Genomic DNA, 12,165 nt, shown 5'->3' on the forward strand with positions numbered 1-12,165 from the left:
TTTTATTAAAAGCGAGGAACCATATCATGACCTTGACCTCGGACGTAAACAAACCGGCATGGAAAAGGTCAGACCATGCATATGCAACACTTAAAATAATTTATGTAAATTTTCACTTAAATCTACTATTAACAATGGATATTCGTGAAGAAGAATTGCCACTGACACCAGTACGAAAGGAAATACTTTTGGACGATGTATTATCAACACTTAAATTTGGAAAATTTCATTTTAAAATGTTGATTCTCACATGTGGGGCTTATTTCTCAGCATGTGCAGAAATGATGTTGATAGTTTTTCTAAGCAAACCGATAAAATCAGAATGGAATTTAGATGATATGATATTTCCATTGTTACCATTTTGTTGTGGAATCATCAGTTTGATTAGCAGTTTCACGTTTGGTTCAGTCAGCGACAAATTTGGAAGACAGAGGCCATTGCTAGCTGCCTTGATTTCAGTTGCAGTCTTTGGCATTTCGTCGGCATTTGCTCCATATTTTTGGACGTTTGTGATACTAAGAGCATTCGTTTCTTTTGGAACCTCAGGAATAGAAACTGTAGACTTTGTCCTTCTTTTGGGTTAGTATTATTTAAGCCTTAGTCAATTAATCGATTGAAATGAAGGAAATGAGCTAAGTATTAGCATTCAATTTAAGCTTGCAACATGTTTTCATATCCTTAATTTTCACTATTTTGATTGTAAATTTGATTGTATGTATATGATTTATGTACATGATATATCAATAAAATAGGGCCTACTGTTTAAACTAATTAATTGAAAACATATGTAAGTTTCGTTTCGTAAAAATCGTTTATATAATACACCACTGTATAATTCAAGTGTCAATCAGTTCATGGGAAAAAGTTTGAAATTTCAGTTTCATGAAGAAAAAAACGTTGTCGGCAATTTGACTGAATGATACAATATATAATTTGCTTGTTCTGTGTAGAAAATGACTGCGAAACTGTCAAGTTTAAAGAAATTTCCAACTTTCCGGAGTTGGTTAGTATGGGTTTAGAGCCGTAGTTATATGGACTGACTTCCCTTAGAATAATTATGTTGTCACGACATCCTTGCTAAATTCATCTAATTAATGCTATAGTAGACGCAACTTGACCGCGATGGTTGACCTTGGGCTGATTATTCATATCGATTATTTCATTATAGTAATCAAGGGTGCTTAGGGCAGCCATGTATATTTATATTGAATAAGTTTGTATACATTGCAGTATCAAAGTAAATATACTTACATTTGATCAATTAAAACTTTCAAATACACCAATTTTTATTTACATAAATTAACATTTCCTTTTTCTCGTGCAGCTCGTGTTTTACGTACACTCCTTTTCAATAATAGGTTGTGTCTCATTATGTATCATAATACAAAGGTCAACCATCGGGGTCAAGTTGCGTCCACTATAGATCAACTTGATTATATAGTAAACATTTGATAGGTCCTAATGATAACTTTAATTCCAAATATTATGAGACGAAATGAAAGATACAAATAAGTTCAGAACAATAAGTGGCGTGTAAATAGTTCTAAATGTGTGCCTGTAAAATAACAGACAGAAATAAACAAAACTTGTGGATTAATTATTGAATAGACTACCAATAACAAATTGGAAATGTGTTTGGAAATAAATAAGGGAAAACGGAAACCACATTTATCGGTCTCGGAACTATGAACAATGTCACTCACGTCAAATATAACATATTTTTGTTGACAAATAGATTCCACACAAAAGGTACAGAAACCTAGTTACAATTCGTAAAATGTCACTGCATTGTGATTTTCTCATATACATTTGCAGTTTGTGTCGCATATTTATCATAATTGTGACCGAATAAATTTCTTGTTTTGACAGTCAGATTCAGAGAAGATAAATACGCTGTCTTTGTCCTCAAATATCTCTGATCATATGCCAAATCAGATATTCGATATCTGTTTAAATGGTATCCATATTGATATTTCAAGCTTGGCAGGTTTCAATAAAAATAAAATTTCCATTGAAAACTGCATTTACGACATAATTGTACATTCAACAGCGGGTTTTGCAGTTTATCTCCAGATCCGACTACTACGTAAGGATAACGCGTCTTTTTCATGTTATAACATCTGCAGAATCCCAATGAGCCCGGCAGCGTGTCCCAAAGGAGTCTGCAGATGTTATAACACGAAACGCTGTTCTGGTATAAAACGTGTAAAAAGCTAAAAAGAAATATCCATTTAAAAAAAATGTGTTGCCAGCGTCTGAGCGTGAGAAACTCACAGTTAACACACACGTTTACTCTTCTGTTAACCTCTTTCCCCCTGTCTCCCCTCCCCAGAAAAGACAAACTGAAAAGCAGTTTTATGCTAGAATACCTCTCAAAACATAAAAAAGATTGTGGAGTATTACGAATTATAATTCAATATTGCTTAAGCTGATATTTCATCAGTGTAATATAAATACAGCTAATTATTTCCGAACTATGTATGTACATGAACATTTTACTGAGTTACCAACAGTTTACATGTATACAGTGTCAACAGTGGCTGAATAGCTCTTTGGACCAGTTTTGGAACCGACAAACACTGGAGTTGCAAGTCTGTATGCATCCTTGAATGGAGAATAGTCTGTTCCACTGGTCTGTCTTAGCAATACAAAACGCGTGGAAGAGTCTAGAATGGAGAAATGCATGAACTGGATTTGGTTTGGAAGTTGGAGCGTTTCTATATACGATTTCAGAAATGAAAGCTTTGAACGTCCTGGGTCTCCATGTTGTAATTTTCATTTACAGCTACAAACAAGCCAGTGTATTTTATAGATTTCGATAGTTAGAAAAATGAGCTCAAAGTACACCAGTTTAAAGCTGAATTTTAGTCAAAGTAAGATCAAGGCCTGTAATTTTATCTCGGCTGACATTGAATATATCTTGAAACGTTTGATGTTCATGTCACAGATAGGTGCATACTTTGTCACGTAAGGCCATGTTTATTTAAAAATGGAAACTTATACAATCATATATATATAGCATGCTGAGGTTGGCCTTTTCGTATTTCAGAATTTTTACCAAAGAAGAATCGGGGATGTACTATGGTTGTCATCACTCTGTGTGGTGCTTTTGGCGCACTGTGCTCCGCAGGTCTTGCTTGGGTCATCTTACCTAGGTTCGGATGGCGATGGTTTGTTGGCGCATGTGCAGTTCCCTCTTGTATTGTTCTGGCATACAGACTATGGTTCAAGTTTGAGTCTCCACGATACCTGTACATCAGTGGGCAGAGACACCGAGGACTGGAAGTATTGAAAGAAATAGCCAAACAAAATAATACCAATTTACCGGAAGGTATTGTTTTATATATGTACATGTACAATATGTACTGTCAACACTTATATACACCTTAGTTTCAAGTTTCAAGTTTTATTTCATTCAACTAGAAGGGCATACGCCCATATGTGGTACATATACATCATATATACATGGCAACAGTGAACATGTAAAAATAATCTTGATCAAAATTAAAACGATCACTTTCACCTTAATACAATATACCATTAATATTATGTGAATGGATATAATATGACTAAAGCTACATTTGTATCCCACGGACTCGTTGTAGGAGTAGCCTATGCCACAATATTTCAAGCTATGAAGAAGTAGATTCTTTAAGAATGTTAATTTGTTTTATAAAGCTGGAACTGAGTTATCGCGTATTAGAAGTGACGAAGAGTTTAGTACTGGCATTTTTGTTCGTTATTCTTGTTATGCCAGTAAGTTTTAAACGCTGCTAGAAGTATGCATATTTAGTTATAATAATCATGATGAAAATGTTCCATAACATGATGTCATAAAGCTTATTTTCGTAGTTCAGCCATCTAGGTTCTGATTGGCAACATTTTAGAGCATACTGATTTTAGCTGTAAATACCAGTAGCGGCCGAATACAATATCTAAGTTTAACACTTATTTCAATGATTTTCAGGGGATATTGTGTGTCCACCGAGTCCCGAGCGCGGAAGAGTACAGGATCTGTTTTCTAAGAAACTACGTGGAAGGACCGTATTTTCAATGTTGGTTTGGTTTTTTCAATCAATGGGTTTTTGGGGCGTTACAATGTATCTGCCAGAATACCTAGGGTCCATAGATATAGACCCATATTTCAACATGTTTGCCGTTTACATTGGAGAAATACCAGGTCTATGTTTAACTATGGTATTTATAGAACATAGGAAACTCGGCAGGGTACGGTGCTTGAGGTTATTCTCGTTTTCTACAGCCATAGGACTTCTTTTATTTGCATTTATTAATGTACCTATAGCTAAAACAGTATTTGTTGTATTGGTATATTTCTTTATGGTACCAATTTATTCAATACTCAACACATATACACCCGAGCTATATCCTACCGACAGCAGAAGTATTGCCATAGCCTCCATGTACATGGTGATAGCATTTCCTGGTATTATCACAGCGTTCATTGGAGCGTCTGTCCTGTCCACAAATATCACGTGGTTGTATCCGACAGTTGCCGCCGGATTTTTCTCGTTACAATTTCTCTTCACCTTTGGCCTCACCTCTGAAACTGCGGGACGGTCGCTGAACGACACGAAGCAGACTACCCAAGCGGACATGATCTCACAAGCAGCAGTGACTACGCCAGTTGTCCAAAACGGCAGTATCGGAAATGGAGATGTAGGGAATAATTGCGATGTAACAGACGCTTCTCCAATGTTATGATGTACATTTTGTCTGTATAACAGCCTAGTTGTAACTATTTTGCCCAAACATAAGCGACTTAAGTCAGCGTTGTTATTGTGTTCTCTTAGCCATATCCGAGATTTACGAACGTCTTGTTCAATTTATTTTAAATTATTTTGAAACAGGGTCTCCCTGCAAGGTATTAGTCCAGATATTTTTATAGTCCCATTGTTTTTCACAGGGCATTCGTGTATAAGTATTCAGCAGAAGTACCACGTACTCGTGCATTACAGATTTTCAAATGTTACAATCACGTTTCAGTTTTATATCTAGATGGTTTGTTTTTCATGTGGTTGGAGGAGTGGGTTGTTTATAAGAAGTAGTATCAGTCATGTTACCAAAGAATTTTTACTTATTCAAAGTTTGTATTTCAACCACAAACGTATTACTGAATTGAAATTGATAGAATCTTGCTTGAACAGTTCTTTTCAAACATGATCTAAGGTCAGTGCATTATTTAAATCAAGGACGACAGCGGAAATTTCCCTTTGACCTTGGTAAATATTTAGTGACTCCTTATAAACATCAGAAAAGCTTGACCTATACCTTTGTTTTTAGGAAAATAAATATTTCATGTTTTCAATTTAGACAAAATTAAAAAAAAAAATCAGGCTTATTCTGGTCTCGGAAGTAAATTTAGGGTATGTGTGAATACACAAAATCAGGGTTTGTGTTAATGCTCACGAATGTTTTTTTTGTTTTGTTAAACCAAAATGAGACTTACAAAACAGGGTACTTGCAAAACAGCGATTCTCTTACACTATTTGGTTTAAACATATCTATTCCCAAGAATAAACATACTTATATTTACATACTAACATTTCAAGTATTGTTGATGGAAAGGAATAGAACGAAAGACAAGTCTTATTGCGTTCTTCTCCTAGCTTATATTTAATAGATATTGTAATTTAGAAATAGTTCACCCAAATGTTACAGATATAGAATGCAACAAAACTTGTAGTTTTAGTTCCTGTAATGTAACTTACTTGAACTGTAATTCTGCACGTTTGAATACAATGTAGAACTTTATTAAATCATATTGTTTGAAAACATCACTTATCCGGAAGAAATTATACCAATAAAAAAAGATAATGTCGTGTGCTTAATTTTTTATTAGACTGACAAATTATTGGCCCTCAGGTCAATTTTCATAGTTTGGATTTCTATGTGAAAGCCACACATTTGCGCGTAAAGAAAAAAACTCTAAAATACCTATTTGCAATCATATGACCAAATAGAATGTGTAGGTCCATGTGCATCTTGTAAAATGTTGGAAAGCTTTTAATAAGACTAGCATCAATTACTTACCTCACCAAGGCGACTTACAGAGCACGCAACTCTGGTCACAAGTCCAAGGTTAAGGTCACACTTGAAGGTCAAAGATCAGGTAGCTTAACCTCGTGTCGACTCCGTATCGTCTAAACGTCTTGATTTTCATAAAACCAGCATCAGTTGTTTACTTCATCAAGACGATTTACAGAGAATATGACCCGTGTCACTATTTCAAGGTGTCCATTCCATATCGTCTAAAACACTTTTAATGAATTTTATGAAATTAGCATCAGTTAACCTCCTCCAGTCGGCGTGCAGAGTGCAAAACCCAGGTTACTAGGTCCAGGGTCAAGGTCACACTTGAGGTCAAAGGTTATGGTCACAACATTTTACTTTCCCTGCATCCCTTTCCTTTCATAGCGTCGTCTTGAGGTATTAATCGCCGTTAATGTTACTTTAGTTTTGAATTATTTTTACATTAAAACATATCTTTTGTCAAAATTAATCTTAAGCAAAATAATAGCGCTAACATTTAAGACAGGGAATATAATTGGTTCAAGACAATAGGGTCATAATGCCTTTGTTTATAACGTGGCAGCCACATGCTTTGTTCTAAATATAAAATGTACTAATTTCTTATTAATTTAAGTTTTTCCGCAAATATTTGTAAAAGGTATGAACACTGATTAACATATTAGGAGGTATTACAGAAACCATTATCATTCATTAACCTCACTTTAGGACTGTAACTATGCAAATTCATGTGTAATATTGAAAGTAGCATTTTTCTTACCATGTAATATGCATATTCTCTACATGGATAGCTCTGCACTGTTAGACTAGCCACTAGACTGATAATAAATATATTTCTACAATTTCCTTTTTTTCAATGAATTCAGTTTTATAGAGACAAAAGCTAGTCTATTTTAGAGATTTTCACAGGGGAATGATGTTGAAATTATCATGATATTGGACATGGCTCAGTTCACTACATTTAATCATAAAAATGTAAAAAAGATATATCATAGTCTAGGAGCTAGTCTACTGCACTGTCTATGACATAAAAATAAAAGCATTGTGGAACTTTAACTTTACCGGTGAAGTTCTTTTTATCACCACATATGAGAAGTCCAATACTTGCACATACGTAGATTTTAGCATAATATTTTGTTGTAAGATGTTTTATATCATTGTATTTATTTTGTTTAGTGATACAATGTAATCATAAGATTTACATTAAATTATAAAGCTTGCATTACATTCCTGTCATTGAAAGCCATTTAGCTGAAAAGTGCATCACGACAACATCTTCCCCAATATTTTCCTAACACCTCATTGCAATCTCTCAGAACAAGATAGTAGCTTTCTTGCATGGAGTTTTCTCGGAGCTGCTCTAGTTGGTCTTGGTCCTTCAAAAAATGATGATGGACGAATCATTTTATTTGCTTCAGTGGACTATAAAACTATGATCATTCTTGTTTTGTCCGTTTGGAGATTTTAAAGACCTTTCCCAGAATGTATTAGGTTATATACTTTCTAGATACAAACCTTTGAGGAGTTTAGCGAATATAATTTCATAAAACCTTATACGTCACCTTAATGGTTTATGTATATGAAATAGAAAAGACTCGTTACATATGCTTTTCTATCTGAGAGCTTTTTTGTCAGTTCAAGCGGAACTGTCTGACCACTGGCTCATTTTTACTTTGTTTGATCCTCAGCATTTCCAAATTTCTAAAGGGGTCATACACCTTCCCCTGTCGCTATATATATAGATCTTGTCCAAACTTTGTCTGAAAATCCTCTCAGACATGTCGTATGGTTTTGCCAAGTAGTTCATCGCATTACGAGAACTGAAAAAGAAAGCGTTTGATTTGCACCAAACCTGGTTTTAACTTATAGCATGACACCCAGTGGCAAAAGCAAATCGCAGAAATTTAATTAAAAAAAAACCTTATTGCTGTTAAGTTTGTGTATCTTATGAAGCAGAGTATCGAGTGAAATTTGTTTTTACGACTAGCCAGTGATACTTTAATTTATTAATTTAATGTGTTTTTAAACAGGGTACTTGCGTTTCCATAGAATCATAGACAGAAGACATAGATACAAGACCGCTGCAACATGTAGAATATACACGTCATGATGTCACATATTCTCTGCCCGTCAGTATACACCCTTCCGTCAGTCACAATACGTGGATCCTACGATACTTTTAAATATAAGGCATTGTTTTGCAATAAAATAAATAGAGTAATGGAGAATATGCAGACCGTTTAATTTCGTTACTACATCTGAAAATGCAGTTGCTATAGCAACAAAATGCGGTTGTTCTGAAAACAAATATACATACACATAAAATACACATATTTTATAACAATTATTCAGGTTTGTGCAGGGCACATATATTGCGCGCTTGTACACTACATATGTAGAAATGGTACACAATTTAGACATTTTACATAGATATATTAGGTGAAATGCGTTGACTTCCCTAAATGAACGTCACAAAGAACGGCATCCCAAAGTACATCAGTGCCAAAGCATTTGACAAAGATTTACGCTCGCTTATTCTAAGACTACAACAAGGAAGGATATTGCACAAGTCCCGGTGTCCGCGTTCGCATTGGTTAAAGTGTTCTTTTATGAAGTCCGATATCTTCTTCATTACTTAATATTCGATAGAAACTTGCTGTTCTTGCCCAAAGTGACAATGTATATTTTAGTTTAATAAGATGCGTAATCATACGTGCACTATTTCCAGGGTTATGCCTCTTTATAACTTAGACATTTTGGTTAAAGTTTTTAGCTCGACTATTTGAAATTTTTGTAACCACCCTTTCGTCCGCGTCCATATCACAAAAGTTTGGCATGTAAGCAGGTTTCTCAACAACAGCTAGGCCAAACGCTTTCAAACTTCAGACGTGCCTTCAAAATCATTAGATGACCGCCGAGGACAAGTTACTTAACTATAGCTTCTATTTTGTCAAAGTTATGCCCCTTTTTAACATAGAAATTTTGTGAAAGTTCAGCATGTGGGCATTCATTTTCACGAACTACAGAACAAAATATTTTCAGATTCCAAATATCTTTAGTATTATGATATGAAATGGCAAGTTTCAAAATTCCGGCTTACATTTTGGAAAAAATATGCCCTCATTTCATTTTAGAAAATTTTGCTAAAGTTTTTGTATGTACGCTACAGCTTTAGTGGAAGGGATTCAAATAGTCGAGCGCGTTGTCATCAGACAGCTCTTGTTATAAAGTCCATGTTTTCTTCATTACTTAAGATATTCAGTTGATACTTGTTGTGCTTGCTCATAGCGACAATGTACTTAAATGTGACGAGACAATATTTCCGCAGTTATGCCCCTTCTATATCTTAGAAACTTCGAGTAAAGTTTTTGAGTAAAATTCAATATTCTTTTCATTACTTCAGATATTGTAGTGCGCCGGTAAATCAATCCTACTTTCGTTTTCACAACACACGTGCTCTTCGGTGTTTTGCAATACATATGCGATATTTTAGTGTCAAATATTTAGTAACTCATCGGCTTATGTATTTTTCTATAAAAGATTCACTTACTGACTACAAAATCCATATTTTAAGCCTTAATTATCCAGTTTTTCCATGTTAAAACACTTCAGTTTATTGTGTCGTCCACCATATTGTATGCTGTTTAGGCGTGACGTCATACACGTGCAAGTAGTTATTATTTACGTCATCAAGTTTCCTAGATCTAGTACATTTTTCTAGTAGGGGGTTCCTGTCTATACTGTTTGACGAAAACTTTTATTATTTATTCGTATATTTTAGCGCACATTCAACTACCACTCCTTATATTGTACTTTTATATTTATATGATGATTGTTCGCAGAGATATTATCTTTTTACTGCTATTAAGCCGTGCACATGTACGTCTTTTCTACTGCTGTTTGAGGTGTCGGAACTGTTTGAAATACTTTTGCGCCCCTTTGTTAGTTTTTCTTGAACTATCTCAAACACTGTTGATTTTGTTTGAAGTACCCGTATATAAGGCGGTGTTTACTGTTTGACAGCACTCCGCAGCCAGTAAAATCTTGAGCATAGCTTTCTGTAGAAATTCGTTTCAGCACTATAAATCCATTATAAAATACCTTAGCATTTATTTGGTAATAATACGTTATATTTAACATAATAATTTTAAAGCATTAATAGAAATACTTTGTTAATTCTTAAGGTTTAGCTTTCTGAATCTCGTTTGGTAATTTTTCGGAAACATTCTGCAGTTTTCTTAATTTTATCGTAGATAAAATACCAGTGATTTATAGGATTCTTAATTCTTGTATTTAGTAAGCCACCGACACCTCACTTGATATTTGAATAATGCTATTGTTGCTTTGAATAGTTGTTTGTTGCCGACATTGTTCAATTTCGGTATTTTTCTAGATCTAGTCAAGTATCTTACCATTAATAAATTTCATAAACCGTTAGAGCTCTTTCTTATTTTCTTGAGTTTAGCCCTTATATTTATTTCACCCATAGCTGCGGAGTCATTTGTGGTGTTCTGTGTCCGTCCGTGAGTCCGTTTTTCATTTGACACTCTGTCAAAGTTTTAGCCAGTTTTAGCGTTGCCCGTCTGTCTGACTGTCTGATGTTCTGACAGTAAATGTGCCGGACTGTGTGATTTAGTAGAACCACACATCTGTCACTGCGAGCGTTACCAGCTCGCAACAATATTCAGTTGAAACTTGTTGTATTTGCTCATAGTGGCAATGTACGTTAGTTTGACAAGATGCGTAATTCTACCCGCAGTATTTCCAGAGTTGTATCCCTTCCTAACGTTTCTGGTTAAAGAGTACCATACTGCGATTTTAACCATTGCAGATAACCTACTAAGTTAAGACAAAACAGATACTGATTGAAACTTTTCACAAGTTATTCAGATGAAAGCCCTGAATTGTAGTTTGTCCCTTTTTGGTCTAGGACCAAAACTAATGCAGCCATACAAATGTTTGTGTCAGAGCCAGGGGCGTAGGTAGGCCTTGGAGAATGTGTATGCAAGCATTCTAGGGGGGTTCGGGGGCATGCTCCCCCTAAAAATTTTCGTTTCCTAGAACGTTTTTGGTGCAGTCTGGGAGTATTTTCACAAGAAATAGGTCAGCATCATATCCCATAATAATGAATTTTGACAATTTATACCAATTCCATTTTACTGACAAGCGCGCGCCTATTATTTTAACGGTATGTAGATCTATTAGCATAATTATGTAAAACACAACTTTATGTATGGTGTCACACTTTAATAAACAATAAAATTTCATATATTAAAAGAACGTTTATTGCGTATACACACGCACATAAGAGAATATATTATTGTTGAAAACTGCGAAAGTTCAAACGTACAAAAGGTTAAGGTTACTGTAGAACCAGTAAATTTCCTATGTTCGCTATGAATGTAACTGTCAGTTGTATTCTTGTGCGCGTGCAATATTGTTCAAACAAACAAGTGCGGTGATTTTACCGGATTTATAAAACACATACGTCCGTAATAAACTCAAAAGATTAAAACAAGAAATAATAATGGGAAAACAAGGCACACCTTTGAAAGATGCATTTATCAGAGTCGTAAAAAATAATCTTTTAGTAATTTTTACTGTTGCCGGAGTAATATTAGGACTGGTCCTGGGTCTCGGGATCCGGGAAGCAAATCCGTCGACTGACGCCGTCATGTGGATTGGTGAGTTACTTTCTTTGCTTAACTACGTTTAATACTTTATTTGTACAAGTGCTGCATTATTTTAACTGATTCGTGTCGCGTGTCGATGCAAAATAAGTAGGAAACTGAATTACTTATACATGCAGCTGATCATTTTTATCAGTCATTACTTTTAATTTAAACTTTATTTATATAAGGGGTATTTCAAGGGAAGGAATTTTTTACGTGACTTTTAGTTGATAACGTTCAAGTATATTTTGCTTGTAAACAAAACGAATGTACTATGTTATCAGAATAGAAGCTAGTCTATTAGTTTCAAGGTAAAGTTGCGAGCACTAGATAAATTGACCGGAACTTGAACCTCGGAAATACTAGTATACAATTATGTATATGCATACGATGAATATTTTGGTAAATGAATGCAAACTGACTTCAAAAATGACAGTTAATTAAC

The 12,165-nt window shown here is 34.7% G+C and overlaps 2 protein-coding genes across 2 annotated transcripts in view; both read left to right on the forward strand.

The window, feature by feature from the left end:
• Positions 1–26: 26 nt before the first annotated feature.
• On the forward strand, positions 27–10,485 carry LOC123537245 (synaptic vesicle 2-related protein-like). Its single transcript, XM_045320897.2, has 3 exons — positions 27–579; positions 3,050–3,331; positions 3,968–10,485. Exons 1-3 carry the CDS (start codon positions 27–29, stop codon positions 4,720–4,722), a joined length of 1,590 nt encoding a protein of 529 aa, XP_045176832.2. The 3' UTR covers positions 4,723–10,485.
• A 967-nt stretch (positions 10,486–11,452) lies between these two features.
• Positions 11,453–12,165, forward strand: part of LOC123536672 (excitatory amino acid transporter 3-like) — a 50,243-nt gene continuing 49,530 nt past the window's right edge. Inside the window, exon 1 of the mRNA XM_045320017.2 lies at positions 11,453–11,732. Coding sequence (XP_045175952.2) covers positions 11,576–11,732 — 157 coding nt within the window. The 5' untranslated portion in view covers positions 11,453–11,575. The remainder of the gene's footprint in view (positions 11,733–12,165) is intronic.

Source organism: Mercenaria mercenaria, chromosome 17, assembly GCF_021730395.1.
Source record: "Mercenaria mercenaria strain notata chromosome 17, MADL_Memer_1, whole genome shotgun sequence".
Lineage (NCBI taxonomy): Eukaryota > Metazoa > Mollusca > Bivalvia > Venerida > Veneridae > Mercenaria > Mercenaria mercenaria.